The 16,904-nt window shown below is 41.3% G+C and overlaps 1 protein-coding gene across 1 annotated transcript; it reads right to left on the bottom strand.

The window, feature by feature from the left end:
- Nucleotides 1–385: 385 nt before the first annotated feature.
- Nucleotides 386–7,261, bottom strand: DUSP19 (dual specificity phosphatase 19). Its single transcript, XM_059475998.1, has 4 exons — nucleotides 7,033–7,261; nucleotides 6,911–6,957; nucleotides 5,472–5,624; nucleotides 386–1,543 (listed from the first exon to the last, which is right to left on the bottom strand). The coding sequence occupies exons 1-4, from the start codon at nucleotides 7,250–7,252 to the stop codon at nucleotides 1,322–1,324; spliced, it is 642 nt and encodes a 213-aa protein (XP_059331981.1). The 5' UTR covers nucleotides 7,253–7,261; the 3' UTR covers nucleotides 386–1,321.
- Between the last annotated feature and the right edge of the window lie 9,643 nt (nucleotides 7,262–16,904).

The following is a 16,904-nucleotide window of genomic DNA, read 5'->3' as shown; positions in this document are numbered from 1 at the left end:
TTGGCTTGGAAGGGATCTTAAAGCTCATCCAGCTCCACCCGCTGCCATGGGCAGAAACACCTTCCACTATCCCGGTGAGCCCCGTCCAACCTGGCCTTGGGCACTTCCAGGGATGGGGCGGCCACAGCTTCTCTGGGCAGCCTGTGCCAGGGCCTGCCCACCCTCTGGGTAAATAATCCAATCTCAACCTACTCCCTCTCTTTGAATCCATTCCCCCTTGTCCTGTCACTACAACTGCTCCTACAAATTCCTGTTCTTGAGCAATTCACGCTGAGAAGAAGAGAGGTCTTGGTTCAAACACACCAATGTCTTACAGTTAAACTACTGGTATCAGGACAGAACACCAATCTTGAAACCAAACATTTAAAATCACTTTAGCACACAATTTATCCAAACACAGTGATCTCTTTATTTTGTTGCATATTAATATATCAAATCATTAAGAGCTGGCGTGAAGGCCACAAAATACTATTAAAATCTTGTCAATATTTTTAAAAGCTTATTAAGACAGTAATTTCAGCCTGAGATCTCTCAGGAAGACAAAATTACACATCCTATGATCTGTTCTTTACATATGGTATGGAATGGAGTGAGGGGACAGCACCAGATGTAAGAAAAGCCAGTAGCATGAGCAGAGACAAATCATTATTAACATTTTTTGTATCTCTACTGAAAGGATGTACAGGAAAAAAACCCCTGCTAGGTCCAAGCCTGGACTCATCATGTTAGTGCACTTCAAATCACTACTAGATGAGAAACAATAGAAATACACAAAGCATTAAAGCACCCTATGCATTTGAGCATCCTCAAAAGACCATAGTTTTAATTAAAAAATAATGGCTGGCTGGCCCACAAAATTCAGTAATATCCTCTATAGTTACAATATAATTTTAAAATCCAATATCAGGGTACTTCATTATATGAACATTTTATTATCTTGTTTTTGCAACTAACTAGGAATGCACAGATTTGGAAAGAAAGCAACTTACCTCAGTTATTTTACTTCCTTTCTCTATTACCTGCATTTTCTGATGGTTCAGTAAGCAAATCATCATTCTATTGTTTTCTAATATTTCAAGGAAAACTGGGCTGTATCTTTTTATTAGTGCTCTTGTTGTAGGCAAAACTTCTCTGAAGTCAGTACAACACCATTTGGCCTTTTGATGACATGTTGGAAAAAACAGAGTCAAAGGAGGGTAAGAAAAAAATATATAAAGATTTGAAAATGCACATGTGAAAGGGGATTTCAAAATGACATTAAAATACATCCAATATCTCTTCCTGTATAGTCAAAACACATCATTTCACTTCTCTCTTTGGATCAGTCATGATTGTTTATGCTTCCATTTGCCTTTAAAATCTGTTCTTGGTACTTGTGGAGCTGTTCCATGAAGCCAGGGTTTGGACAAGCTGCAGGCCTCGCATTTTTCACCAAGGAAAAGGCTCTGGCAAAGCTCAGTCTTTCTGAATTCATGAGAAAACCAATGACTACAGCTGCTGCACGGGAGACTCCTGCATTACAGTGAACCAGCACCACACCATCCTCCAAGAAAGAAATGAAATGTAAGTTATTAACATAAGGATATTCATTAGGTAGATTACAAGTGGAAGAAACTTTACACAAAATTCTTACTGTACAAAAGACTTACTGTAAGCTCCTTGCTGAGCTCAAAGCAAATATTTACACATATAAGTAAATTCAAACAATGGATGATATAAGAATTAAATTAAGTATTCATGATATAAGCATGAAATTAAGTATTTTTCTACCCAAAAGTGCTTTATTATTACCAAATTCATCAAACTTCATTCATACCACAGTACTAAAACACATCCTCTGTGTTTCTTCCTGAGGCCTTACAGCAGCCTGTTAATGTAAAAACCAAATCACAGAGAGACACCTGGGATACTGAAGCATCTGATCTAATTGAGTGCCAGTTTTGAAATAGATTTTATTTGCAATATGGAAAGGACCTTGACAGTATCTTGTTAAAGGTTAAAAACATAGCAAGGCAGCAAAGAGTTGGGCACAGAGGCAGATTTTAGAACATCTTGTAGTCCCAGTTGCATGTTCCTTGTGCACTCTGCAGGGAAGATGCTGGGCAACAGGGATCATGCACAAGAACAGAAAAATTAGAAAAGACATTGTGTGATTTGCAACAGACCTTTCCACCACACCACTGGTACAACTCAGGCCCCTTAACTGGGAACTAGGGTGCAAAATCCAACCTCCCATAAATTCACAAATGCTTTTTCTGAGGTTTGAATTCAGGCTTATCCTGAATTATGTATAAAATTAATGGGTTTTATCCTTCTTAAACGTTTCCCTCACAACCTTTGAGACACCTGAATGGTTCTTTTTAGATTTTGTTAAGAAATAACAAGCCCAAATTAACACAAAGACTACTAGACAATCTAGCATGTCTCAAACAATGTTTGCAAGGCCCAAGCTTTGTGATGTTGTCTTGTTTGTGTGTTACACTATGACCTGAAAAAGCCCTTTGACACAAAAAGAAACCTCCAAACCCTCAGCACTTCCATATTCTGAATGACAATACTCAAACATGGCATGATGTGCTCAGATACTTGAGGCTCAACAAAATTATTCTAGTTTTAAACAGCCTGTTCTGTCTACCCTTAACAGATACAAGTTACTTAATGGGAATTTTATCCAGAGACAAAAAGGTCTTTTAAGCACCAGGGTTCCTTTCCAGGAACTTAATAGTTTAGGTTACAGATTTGGGAGCTACAATTATCTGGTATTTTAACAGACACACAGACCAGAAAATGGTTTCTGCTCCAAAAATCTTTCAGTTTAAATAACAAGAAAAAAAAAGTATGAAATGGAATATTATTATTATCCTTGTTGGAGAAATTCCAAGCTGAGACTAGAAGAATGAGACACAACATTATGACAGAGCTAGGAACAGAGTCTAAGCTCCTGCATCCCAGCACAGCAAATAACAGTAACAGCCTTCCTTGCAATGGAAATCACATCTCCTATGCACTGCCTGCTGGAAATTGCTCTCTTAATTTTTTTTCTTTTCCTTTGTACAGTTTATTCTTTACCTCCCTCTTTCACATTTAAGTCTGATGCGTCTTTTTAAGTAACTGGTTTGTTTTAAACTGCCACAAATTATTTAGTGATACTCACTAATCCTGAAAATTACTGAACATGAATGAATCTGGGCCATAATATGAAACCAACTTTAATCCTGAGAATGTTTATCTTTCCTTGCTGAAGTACATTGTTTACAGTTCATACAAAAATGAATTAGGCATGTCATTGTTAACTAATTTTGTATTAGCTGTAAATACAGAATAAAAGTGAGGGACAAATGGCAAACAGGAAATTCATCTCTATTTACCAAGAACTTGCTCTGATGCTGATACTCTGAAATGGTCTGTGGACTTGCAAGAATCATGCAAGATTCAAGACCAAGTTGGGTTTTTTGAAAATTTTTATGGAGAGAGAAACAAAATCACCTTCCACCAGCAGAAAAGGTGATTATACAGTGGTTCTACACAGAGGGCAAAAAGCCTCATCAAGGGAAGAAATTTAAAAGAAGAATAAAGATTTTAGTGCAGTTGAAGGCTAATGAAATTCCTTTTAGATCCATTTTACTTTGCAGTGAACTGAGGCTTTTTCCTTAGGAAAGACAGGGGGAGCAATAAGGAGTGATGTTCATGAATAAGCAAAGATTTTCTCTTTGGAAACACAAGATTTCAGAAGTTTTATCATCAGATATTAAAGATATAACAAAAGTATCCCTCATTCACAGTATTATGACTGACATGGGTCACTGAACATGTCATGGAAAACCTGCCTGCCAAGTTGGAGCCTAGAAGAAAAGCTGAGCTCTGATCAGTATCAGAATTTGTGCCATGGTGTCTAGAGACTTGAGCCATTACAGTTTTAGAAAAGTGAATCCTGTTACAAGTAGCCAGCTGGCAATGGACAGTGCAGCCTTCACTTGCATCCTCAAACTCACATGCTCTCATACTTCCTTCATGGACTTAACCATGTTCTAGAAATAATTTCCCATATATCATGTTCTCTCACCAGTGAACATCTCTTCCTCCCCCATTTTAGAAGATGAAACAGGAGTGTCTCTGTGGTTACTTAAGCAGAAGAAAACTTCATGGCATAATTTATCAGAAGCTCTTTTGACACTATATTGTCAAAGTAAATAAAGTAATTTAAACCACCTAGAGATCTCTCTCTGTGTACCACTATCATGTGCTTTTTGAATTGATCTTGGAGAACTATTCCACCAATTACCTTCTCTTTCATCCACCTCTTCCATCAGAAAACTACTAATGTTGTTGTAAAAGTTTTCCTGTAAACTCCTTACCTACAAAACAGTAACTGAGATACAAACACCAGAGGCAGAAAGCAAAATTGTGCAGTTGTGAATGGCAACTCGCATTTAGAAATGAACTGGAAACTGTAATTAGAAACCTTGAAAAGGTCATTTAGTGATAATACGTTATCACATAGCTTGTAAATTATAAATGAGAGAAGGAAAGAACACTGAGACACAAAGAAAACTGGGGCAAGATCATCTTTTATCCCAATCTACATATACAATGAACCAGACAGATATGGAAAAATAGCACCTAATAATGTTTGGTTGTTGAGTTAGAGTTTAGATACCAAAACAATGGTTGTTGTAAATTGCACACTAAGCCTGAATTGAACAGCTCTGAGTTGGGCTACAGATAACTCTGCAAGCAGCCCCAGAAGGGTTTTTCAGGTTTTTTTCTACGTCACATCCTTTCAGGATTTTGTGAGCACTTAAATCACTTTTGGCTCCAAGACTACTTACACATTCTGATATTCTTGGTATGTATGTGGATTCACAGCATCTTCTTGGAGCAACCTGGTCTAGTGGGAGGTGTCCCTGCCCATGGCAGGGGTTTGGGGCTAGATAATCTTTAAGGTCCCTTCCACCCCAAACCCTTCAAGGATTCTATAATGAAAAGCACAAGGATGGTGAACAGCTGATGATAAACCACACAGAACTGTAAAAGCTCTGTTTCTTGCTTCTAATCCAGGCTGGTTTCTAATCCAAAACAACATCCCCAAAGGAGAAATAAATTTTCTTCATTTCCTTCTGTTAAGGATAGTGACTTGGATTTAGGATGCAGTTAGTTGTGTCACCTCAAATTAAGCCCTGGTCCAACTGTTTTCAAGATGCATTTCTCTGAAATGCAAGACTGTCATTCTGAAAAAGAGGTGCTGGAGGGAATGAAGATTAACAGCAGTGCTATGCTTCTAGGAATGCTTAGAAATTACTTGGAATTTCTATCTAAAACTTAAAAAGACATTTAAAAATTTAAAAATACTTTAAAACTATTCATTTGGCACCATATTTTCTTTTAACAAAAGAATCTGCTTTAGTTCTTACGTAGTGTTATAAATAATCTACACAGGATAACTGCTAACATAAATTTTTAATAGACCATACCTGGATCCTGGCTTTCTCAATAAACTCAAAACATTCAGGGAAATAGGAGGTAATATCAGTTTCTGGGAGGTCCAGAATGGAAATGGTCTTGTATATAAAGTCATCAAGGAAGGCATTTTGGACTCCATATGCCACATTTAGAACGTGAGTGACCTAAGTAAAAAAAAATAAAAGAAAAAGAAAAAGGCATTTTCTGAAGATAGCAAGCAAAACGAGCAGTAACAAAAGTGCATTAATCTTTAGGCATACACAGACTCTACCTTAAACTGATGCAATGTTTAGTTTTACATACATATGTTGTCTATGGTATGCTTTTCTCCAAGCAAAGTTTTGAAGTGTGCTAATACATACTGTGATAAATCTCAGGGTTTTTCTGAGAGGAAATGAAAAGATCAGTGCTCAAACACAGACTAAAAAATGGATTTTCAACAGAAAAGGGAGTTTTCATCACATGGTTGGAAAAGAAGAGAAAGCAGTAGGAATGAAAGCACAGACCACCCAGCAATTACCCAAATTTCAAGCCTGCTCTAACCCATCATCTTAACGTTCCTTCTAGTTAGTGAGCAGAAACATTTGCTGAAGCAGGAGGATTCAGAGTAAACCACACCTGTTCTTGGCAGGCGACACCACCTCTGGCCTCCTGCCATCTCTGCTCTGTCCAGGCTATAACCAGGTTGTGGATTATTTAAGGTTACAGTAAAATGACATTTAGATGGCACCAGATGCCAACCTGGTGCAAGCCCTGTCCTGCACAACCACCACTGTCCAAAGGCCTTATCAGCCCATTACTGCAACAGAGAAGAGTAAAAAGACAAAAATGTGGGACAGACTTAGAGAAGCTGCTTTGTTTTTCTAGTTTCATCAATCCACATAAGGCAAGGGGGAATGGTGCTGCTTAGTGTCCGAAATTAAATATCTCTGGCAGTGTAGGAATCTGTTCCATTAAACAGCTCTAAACAATCATCACTCTTGCAGGGAAGCAAGATTCTTTTCAGTGGTACCTAGCAACAGGATGACGAGCAATTGCCATGAACCAAAATGTAAGAAGTTCCACCTCAGCATGAGCAAGGACTTCTTTAGATTGAGGGTGGCCAAGCACTGGAGCAGGTGCCCAGGAAGGTCACAGGGTCTCCCTGTCTGGAGACACTCCAAAGCCACCTGGACACGTCCCTGTGCCACGTGCTCGGGGTGACCCTGCCTTGGCAGGGGGTTTGCACTAGAGAATCTCCAGAAGTGCCTTGGAAGATTCTGGGATGCTCTGAAAGCATTTCAGCTTCTCGTGAAGCCAACAGAAACCCATCCACCTGCAAACGGAGCAGCCTCTTGAAAATACAAGTGGAATGCATTTTTCCTGAGGTTCGCTAGAGGATATTCCAGAATTTTTAATGTACAGGAGAAACGCGCAGCGCGCATGATGCGAGATGCCCACGAAACGCTACCTTGTGCTTCCTCATCGTCTCCAGGTCGTGAGCAGCATCCTGCGACCCTGCGGAGAGAGACAGAGCGTGCCCGTGTCTGCGCCGAGCTGGAGCACCGCACCCCCCTCTCCCAGCGCACTCACCCAGCAGCAGCCAGGGCTTCACCACTCCGACCTGCAGGTCAGCGCTCAGGTCCTGCACGAAGCCGCCGCCGGGCGCCGCCTCCTCCTCCTCCTCCATGTGCAGGCAGGCGCCGCGCCACGTCTCGACGATCCTGCGGCCGGTCAGCGTGGTGACGCGGGTGCGCTGCTTGCGCAGGTTGGCCCTGGAGAAGCTGCGGATCTCCTGGGCGAGGGAGTGCATGGCGCGACTGCCGGCAGTGCCGTGCCGTGCCGCGCCGTGCCGCGCCGCGCCGTGCCGTGCAGCGCCGGCCGCCCGTGACGCGGCCCCGGGGGCGGTACCGCGGTGCCTCGGGTGCCCCGGCCCCCCCCGGGCCGTCCTGGCGTAACTGAAGGAGCCTTTAAATAGAAAAGGCGTCTTTGCAGGCCGTGCAGCAGCGCCTGTCTGGCTCTAAGAGGGACCTGCTTGTCGGGAAGTGTGGGAAACATTGGAAAAATGGGAAATATTAGAGTTAAATATATATAGGGTTTATTTTTTTCCAAAAAGGTAAAATGAAGAAAAGGGAGACAAGGTGAAGCTGCTTCCCCCTTTATTCCCAAACGACTTAATGCCCATGTTTTCTTGTATTCTCTGTAGTGTACCTTTTGCAATGTTCCACAGCTGGTACACAGTCAGAGAACCACAGCCTGGTTTGGGTTGGAAGGGACCTTAAAGACCATCTCATTCCAAGTCCCCTGATATGTGCATGGACACCTTGCATTCGACGAGGTTGTTCCAAGCGCTGCGTTGGCTTCCAACTCTTCCAGAGATGGGGAGTCCACAGCATCTCTGGGCAATCTGTTCCAGTGCCTTGCCACCCCCACAATAAATAATTTCTTCCAGATATCTATTTCCATCCTTTCATTTTGAACCTGTTCTTGTCCTATCACTGAGGTTCCCGAAGAAGAATCCTCTTCCTTGTAGGTCCCTTCAGACAATGGAAGCCTCTGTAAGCATGTGAAACATTTTTTTGCAAAGTGAGATACTGTTAACTTAAATTCTACCAGAAATGCTTTTCAGTTTGCTAACAATGCTCTGTGCTGGCTTATAGAATAAGGAGATACTACTACAATACTTCTCCTCTTATATTATTCCTCAAACTTATGCTGGAGGGATCTGATGACTCTGAGAAGATCCTCCTGATAGTCCCCCAGAACGCAGCACAGACCAAAGGCAGCCACGTAAAGAGGTCTACAAATGCCTTGGCAGTTCAAGAAGCAGAGAAGGCTGTTAGGAGCTGCAAGAGCTTGAGTTATTTCTGGGAATGCCAGAGGCAGTTTTCTAACAGGAATGAGATATAAAATCGAGGTAATCTAAAAAAGGCAGAATACCCCACACACTACCTGCAGCTGATGGGGTGGTAGGATGTGTGGACAGCAGCACTGCAGCTGAGCCAGCCAATGTGTGCCCTCTTTCTGTTAAGTTCTCTTAGGCCTCTGTTTGGTTTGGGTTGTGTCTGGTGGAAATTAAGGGTGTAAAGAGGAGTTGATTTCTGGTAATAAAGAGATCTTGTTCAGAGGTATAGGGAGGTCTTTGAGTCTTTGTTACCCATGGCTACAAGTGGACTGTGCTTCATAGCAGTTACCTTAAAGCAATAATGATGCAGAAGTTGATTAATTTGTTCTTTGTTAAGGCCTTATCAGTTATTTTGATGAAGTTGACCACAAAGGAAGTGATGGAGAGCTTTACGTCTGTGGCCCAGGCCAGCAATTACATAAAATTTCATGGCTGTTTTCAAGCTGTATTGGCTCCCCGTAGCTGCCTCTGTGAAAGACAAGGCTCTTAGGGTATCTTGCAAGAATGCAGAGAGCCTTGAAAGGGTTAAAAGCACCATGCCTAGGCATACTCGGGCAAGAACAAGAAGCATTGTAACCAATGTAGAAGCTAGATGAGACTTGGCAAGAAATAGAGAACGAAACTCGCAAAAAATGAAGGACAAACCTTGCCAAAACTTTGCAAACAAGTTTCAAGCAAGTTTTTCCAGTGAGGAAATCAATAGAACAGCTAACAACAGACTGCACATGCCTAAAGGAGAAAGGTGAAAAGGGCACGGTGATGAAGACATCCAGCCTTCCCCAGGAGACCCCCGAGGAAGACACAGAGCCTTCCTCAGTGCCACCATCGGCATGCACTGTGCCTTGCATATGCTAATGATAGTGATGGGTTTTAGGAAATAATTTTCATAACTGTGGAAAATGGATTTATAGAAAATTCTCAAAAGCTAACAGAAAGCTCACACAGTGTGCATCTTTATGCAAACCTTGAGATAAGGAATGCTGACTTAGAAATGCCATAGAATAGGACAGACATTGTTAAGAGAGAAATAGAACTAAAAACAGGTTTTGAAGAGTGGCCTTATAAATAAGACTAGACACTTTGGAGAAATAGAACTATGAAAGACGCATTGTAGTAAGACTCACAAGGGGTAATTTTAGGTTATTAATTTTAAGGCATTTACAACATAGTGTAGCAAAAGCTGATAGACCAAGAAACGCTTGTAGTGTATTTGCAATTAAGAAATATTGTAATTAAGACTAGTTTTTTTTAGAAAACCCTTTTCTAAGGAAAACTATGAATGTAGCCATATATTGTGATTTGCTGTGTGCCCAGGTGTGCACTGTTAGGAGCAGTGATCTCCACCACCCAGTGCACTGAATAGAACAAATACCAATTTTTTGGACTTTGTCTCAGAAGTGTCTCTTGGCCCAGTTTGGGGTGATTCAGCCTCACATCAGGAAATTTGCAAGGCCTTAGCAAAATCTGCTTGCATACAAGCCCCAGCATCCTCCCCTTAGAATAACCAGGTGCTTTGTTCCAGCTTCTGGCCCGTATGAGTATGGGGTGTGCTGTGTAAGCTTTTGCAAGACTAAGACAAATCTGCAAGACACTCGTAATTAAACTTAAGAACACAGCTAGGTATTGTTCCTTGATCTCAAAGAGGAAGATGCAATAGATGTGGATGCACAAAGGCAGCTGACTCCACAGTAATAAATTCATTTTCTGCTAGGGATGTTGATCCTTGTTGTAGCTGCCTTAAACACCAGGGGTCCCTACTGGACAAAAAAAATCTGTGCTGCTCTTTTCTCTCTGAAATCCAAACACACTGCAGATGTTTATATGCAGAATTATTATCTTTATATATATATATATATATATATATATATATTATTTAGTGTGTCCATTTGTGTCATAAGCATTAGATCTGTCTTGAATATTCATAGACACTATTTCTTATAAAGCAGGCATTTCCATGATGATGTCAAGTTGTTAATACTGTTCATTACAGGATGGAAGAGAAGATAATTGTGAATTAGTTTTAAACTGGGATTTCAGTTCACAGATGATTTCCTGTATTTGTCTTGCATGCTTTGCTGAGAGTAGAAGACTTCTTTAAAGGTGTGGCAGGAGCTGGATGTTTTCTCTACTTCCTTGGCTGAAAGTATTTATGGTATTTCTGGATCTTCAGGTTTTGAATAAGCTACATATCAATGCAAATGCAGTAAAGTAATTTTTAATGTTATGATTCTTCTGTTTTGTCTCTCAAGAAATTCAGCAGAACCTGTTCTATGGGTATACCGTAAGAAATGTGTACTGTAATTACTAATTATTACACAAAGCAGCTTGTACATATTCAAAGAGCTCATAAGGCAGTACATCTCTGTATCTATTTCCTTCCACTATTATTTTTGTCTAGGTACTGCCTGTACTTATTGATGCAAAAGAGCTGGCTCCCATCTGAAAAGTGATAACCAGACATTCCAGATAGCTGACTTTGAAAAACCAGCCTTGCTCTCTGAAAGATGCATATATTAGAGGGTTGAGCTAGATTGTAAAATGCACTGAAAATTGGTAGTTGATTCTTAGGCTGGTAATTTAACTGAAGTGGAGAACTGAAGCCTAATTAATACGCTAATTACATCACATTTCAACCTGCCTTTACCAGATGACTTTGAGGAGTAAGAGAAATGGGGGAGAAAATCAAAGTATTGTGAGCTAATATCTAACTCTAATAATGCCTCTGCTTCAAGCTCTATGTTCTGTGGTTGAAAATAACAGAGAAGTTGGAAATAACTCTATGCACCAGTTGGTGACTGGATGACTGTGAATCATGAATGTAGTATGGTGATGAGAAATGCAAGTGTGACAGTGAAATGCATGAGGAGGTATTTAAAACAGAGAGAGGGAAATAATAATACCATTGTGTGAAGTTCTAATAAGCCTTTTTGGAAGTGCATTTTGCTATTTGGGGCAATGGAATTCAGGAGAGTTGATCTCATCCTTGACACAAGTGCAGAGAATAGTCTAAAGCTTAAATGGCACTGCATATGCCAGACTCTTATCAAAGCACTCTGTGGTACATGGACCCCTTGGAACAGGCAGCTCCTGTCCATGATGACTTGGGAGGGACTAGCATCCTGCAGGGGGACTATTTCACCACCATTTGTGCCAAAACACACTTAAACCCTTGCCTACTCCTGTAGGCATAGTTTGTGGTGATTGGGAGTGGGGCTGTGGCTGAGCCTTATCCCCAATTGGTCACAGCTGTGAGAAGCAGGTGAGCAGCATTGAAGGTAACGAGACACATGGCACTGACCAACCACCAAAGGGAACAGAGGGCACACAGGTGCAGTGCATCAACAGGAGGGGATAAAAGGCTGGGCTGAAGGACAAGGGCAGATGCGTGAAGTCTTCTGAAGTGGTGAGGTGTTACTCTTTATGAGCTGAAGCTTTCTGAAATTGTGTGGTGATGCTCTATATATGGTGGCTGTCTCAACTGCTGTGCTGTGGCATATGCTGTGACAAACTTCTGCTGGCTTTTCCCTTTCTGAAGCAGTTAGGAGTCACAAGCTCAGGGTAATTCACACCCTGAGCAATAGGGCAAGATACTCCAGCCATCCTGCCGTGTACTATGACCTGCTCCCATTTCCCTTTGGTGGCATATATTTCTCCTCCATGCCATTACCTTCATGGAGAGGTTTTGGCTGAAAAACACCCACTCCTTTGTTCTTATCAGTTTGTTTTTCATCTTTTAGACTTTGCATTATCTGGTGGTGGGGAAGGAATATTCTGGAAGAAAAATAGAGTCTCAGCAATGCTGATGGTGAGCGATTGGTCCTCTTTTCCAGCCTGGTTGTGTACCTGTGTCCCACATCCTGAATGAGGATGCAGATATTAACTTCTTTGCTCTCATACCCAGTAACATGCCTAGAAAATCTGTCATAAGTGGAATCCTGACTGGAAAGTGAGATTTCAAAAAGCTAGTGAAGTTCAGACAAAATCTTGAAATGTTATTTTATGAGGAAGAATGAATTTGCAGCAAGGCCGCTTCCAGAACTTAATATCATGAAGAGTGTAGAGTCCACAAGGATTCTCAGTTTTGTGTACTGAGCTCATTGCTGAGATCATCTGTGAAGGCCTAAGGAATTTTAAGCTTGCCAATTACTGTGGGTTTTGAGGGATTTTCCTAGGATGGCAGGATTAAGGAGTGATGGCAGAGGCAGATTAGGTATATAGCATTTTAAATGTGTTGCTATAGTAGTTGGACTAAATGTGAAGCAAGAGCATGCTGAAGGCTGTGTACAGCAAGCTAACAGGTCATTCCTGCCCAAAGTGCTGTAGTTACACGCATACTGTGACCTGGTTGTTAGTGAGCCAAGCTTTGCTGGAGGGTGTCAGTTTGCTCTGAATTTCTGCATCTGCCAGTTTGTAACACATTGGAAGTGCTAGACCCTATTGGCCAAACAAAGTGCAGTTACTTGTGTGTGGGAATAGGGTGAAGCCAGAGGTGCTGGGAGTCAATAGTACATGTTTTTGTGCCTTGTTTCTTCATAACTGTACTGCTGCAGAGGGCTTTCCACTGTAAGGGGAAGTATATATCCTAAGCACACATTTACATATAATTTCTTCCTGTATTCCTTTGGCATACAAATCAAAGCATCCATTAAAGCCATGCTGCATCCTTCTTGACCAGCTTCATCTATGCAGTGTGTTAGGTAAGAGCAGAGGATGCATCATGGTCAAGCCTAGAAACACAGCCAGATCCTCAACTCTTTGGAGTTTGGGGGACTGAGTTAGTGATCTAACTCTGATAAGGTGTAATATGGAAGCCCAGTCCAGACTGCTAAAGACTGCAAATAGAGGACAAATGGTTGCTGCTAATAATATTATTAAGTCTGTGAACCTTTTTCAAACTCTGCCTTTTATCCCTGGCCTGAAGGGTAGGCAGCTGCTCCTTGTTTAATATTTTATTTCAAGCAGCATAATTTGCTGGTGTCTCTAAAGCTATGCTGAGCCAGTGGTGTTTCCACTGGCATATCCTGTTAAATTGCTGCAGGGAAATCTCCCCAGAAGCAAAGTCATGCCCAAGGCCAAAGGCATGGCCCTACAAACACCAGAGCATTCCTCTCTGCTCTCACTTTGTGAGCAATCCATATAAATGAGAAGACAGGTTGACTGATCTAAAGATGTGTGCCTTTATAGTGTGTCAGGGATTGTGCTTAATGAAGAGCACTGAGGAACAGGGACTGAAATATTTAGTAGCCAAAGGCAGTACCCTGGGGGACTGGTATGGGGAAGATCTGGCAGTACTTGAGTCTGTGTTACATAAGTAGGATTTGAATTTCACTCCCATTTGTGCCCAGGTTTCTGTTCTCCAGGTGGACTTGAACTTCTCTGCAGTCATGTGTTAGCAAAAGCAGAAAAAGATTATATATATGTGTGTGTATATATATATATATATATATATATACACACACATATACAAGTTGTTCATGTAGCTTGGTGTAAAACCAAGTATTGAGATGGTGTTTGCAGGGGTCCCAGGATGAGGGAAGAGATGAGAATGTTGACTCCATGTTTGAGAAGGCCGATTTATTATTTTATTATATATATTATATTAAAACTGTACTAAAAGAATAGAAGAAAGGATTTCATCAGAAGGCTGGCTAAGAATAGAAAAGGAATGATAGCAAAGGCTTGTGACTGACCAGTCTGAGCCAGCTGGACTGTGATTGGCCATTAATTAGAAACAACCACATGGGACCAATCACAGATGCACCTGTTGCATTCCACAGCAGCAGATAATCATTGTTTACATTTTGCTCCTGAGGCCTCTCAGCTTCTCAGGAGATAAAATCCTAAGGAAAGGATTTTTCATGAAACATGTCTGTGACAAATTATGTCAGTTTAGTAGGAGTTAGGAAAAGTTCATCAAGAAATGGAACACTATCAAGAGACTACAAGAACTCTTTAACAAAAATGCCTATGTATGAAACACCTTCTATTCAGGCTGGCTGCTCTGCAAAGGAGTGATGAATAACTATGCAGTTAGTACAGACCATCAGTCACCAAAGGCAGTTTTTCTCCACCACTTGTCTATTATTTCCTTTTAAGTATACCTTCACTTCAGAAAAACCAGCCTGAGAGAAGTTAACCTTTCAGTAAAAGCTGAAAAAGCCTTTAAGGGTCAGGACTCTCAAAAAGAAATAAGAAAATATGAGCTCTTCTTTGAGAAATGCTGTTAATGTGAGTTTCTGTAATGCTTTCAAGTCCTTTGAAACCTGAAATGTGGTTTTCTTTCTCTATTTTAGGTGGCAGATGTGAAGTAAAAGGTTAAAATTTTTCAGTGGTTATTATGACTGATCTTAATATGTTGGGTTTTTGGGTTTTTTTGCCAGAATACTCAACTATCTATTTTGTACTTCAGATTTTAACAGTCTACTGCAAAAATGCAGTTCATCTGTCTCACAATTTTTCTCTTTCTCTACAGGTTTGTTTCAGTAGTCATTCAGGAGAGCTACTTTACAAAAATGCACAAAAATTTCTCTTGTTGCAAATGCCAAGCCTACAGCCTCAAAAAGTAAAATCAAAGAGGGTAAAAGTCAAATTTTATTTCAGAGTTCTTGTAGCATCTTATGTATAGATTTTGTTAATGTGTCATTTCCACAAGCATAATGAAATATTAATGTTACCATTTGTGCCAGGAAGCATAACAAGTTTTGTTTTGTTCCACAGAGTTCAGGAAGGAAACCATTATAAATTCTACTCAGGATCATAAAACAGCAAATAGAGTAGGAAAATTATTTTATAGATTAGTGTAGTTAGGCTTGTAAGTAGTACCTGCTCTTACTGTTCATCATGAAGAGATCCTTCTATAAGTAGGGTAAAGATGAAGTGGAACATGATCAACACAGAATCCCACATCCTGAAAAAAAAAATTCTGGCGAATACTTTTCCTCTTCATACCATTTTTTTACCTTACCATATCACTAGCATTACAGAATCACAGAATCACAGAAATTCAAGGCTGGAAGAGACCTGTAAGATCATCAAGTCCGACCCATGTTCTAACAATTCAACTACATCATGGCAGCAAGTGCCACATCCAGTCTTTTTTTGAACTCTTCGAGGGATGATGACTCCACCACCTCACTGGGTAAATGATTCCAGTATCTGACCACTCTTTCTGTAAAATACTTCCTTCTTAATTCTAACTTGCATCTCCCTTGATGCAGCTTGAGACTGTGTCCTCTTGTTCTGTCTGTTGTTGCCTGGAGAAAGAGGCCGACCCCCAGCTCACCACAGCCACCCTTCAGGAAGTTGTAGAGAGTGATGAGGTCACCCCTGAGTCTCCTTTTCTCCAGGCTGAACAACCCCAGCTCCCTCAGTCATTCTTCATATGGCTTGTGTTCCAAGCCCCTTATTAGTCTTGTTGCCCTCCTCTGGACACGCTCAAGCATCTCAATGTCCCTCCTAAAGTGAGGGGCCCAGAACTGGACGCAATACTCCAGGTGAGGCCTCACCAGTGCCGAGTACAGGGGAAGAATGACCTCCCTACTCCTGCTGGCCACACCGTTCCTGATACTAGCCAGGATGCCATTGGCCCTCTTGGCCACCTGGGCACACTGCTGGCTCATATTCAATCGACTGTCAACCAGCACCCCCAGCTCCCTTTCCACCTGGGCACTGTCCAGCCACACCGTCCCCAGCTTATATCCGTGCAGGGGGTTATTGTGGCTGAAGTGCCGTACTCGGCACTTGGACTTATTGAACTTCATCCCATTTGATTCTGCCCATCCATCCAACTGTTCCAAATCTCTCTGCAGTGCCCTACGTCCCTCTAGCAGATCTACACACGTTCCCAATTTAGTGTCATCTGCAAATTTGCTAATAAAAGACTCTAAACCCTCATCCATGTCGTCAATAAAAATATTGAACAGAACTGTACTTGATATTTGTGTGCTGGAAGCAGTTCCCGGAAGGAAGGGAAGGAAGATTAAGCTGTCCAAGCCCTGTCTCTTTTTATGTCTTTAGTTTGACTCAACCAGCCCGGAGCTGCCTAATAACTTCCATTCCACTCACAAGGAGAGACCCAACTTTCCTTTTTCTCTCAAAATATTGAGGCAGGATATGACCTATGTTATTCCTTTAAATTCCTGTGTCCAAGGCACAGTTAAGCTAAGTGAGCCTTTGCTGCAGGATCCTAGAAGTTTGCATAGATTCAGATTTCTGACACACTTATGAAAGACAAGTAGATCAACAGGTATTAAATGCAAGACAATGTCCCTGAGCTGCAGCTGTTGGGGTGTGAGAGTGCACTCTGCAGAAGCAGTGATATCTGCTCATCCTCATGTTCTTCCTCAGCACTCCCTTCTTTGGCCACAGGATAGAGACACACAGGATACTGGACCTGACGGGCTTTTAATCTGCCCAGGTTCTTAGGTTTTTATTTTCCTTTGGTCAAGTGAATAATAAAAATTAGTAAGATCAGCCTGATGAAGTTAAAAAAATTCCATACAATATTTTATTTACATAAATTCTGACTCCAGAGGCTACATTTGTGGAGTGGGAGAGAATG

Source organism: Ammospiza nelsoni, chromosome 7 (genome assembly GCF_027579445.1).
Source record: "Ammospiza nelsoni isolate bAmmNel1 chromosome 7, bAmmNel1.pri, whole genome shotgun sequence".
NCBI lineage: Eukaryota > Metazoa > Chordata > Aves > Passeriformes > Passerellidae > Ammospiza > Ammospiza nelsoni.
This window is presented reverse-complemented; position numbering and strand designations above follow the sequence as displayed.

Coding starts and splice junctions, on each gene's coding strand:
- DUSP19 (XM_059475998.1), bottom strand. CDS start 7,252: ATGCACTCCCTCGCCCAGGAGATCCGCAGCTTCTCCAGGGCCAACCTG. Junction 6,958..7,032: donor GAAGCCCTGGCTGCTGCTGG/GTGAGTGCGCTG, acceptor CTCTCTCCGCAG/GGTCGCAGGATGCTGCTCAC. Junction 5,625..6,910: donor AGACGATGAGGAAGCACAAG/GTAGCGTTTCGT, acceptor TTTTTTACTTAG/GTCACTCACGTTCTAAATGT.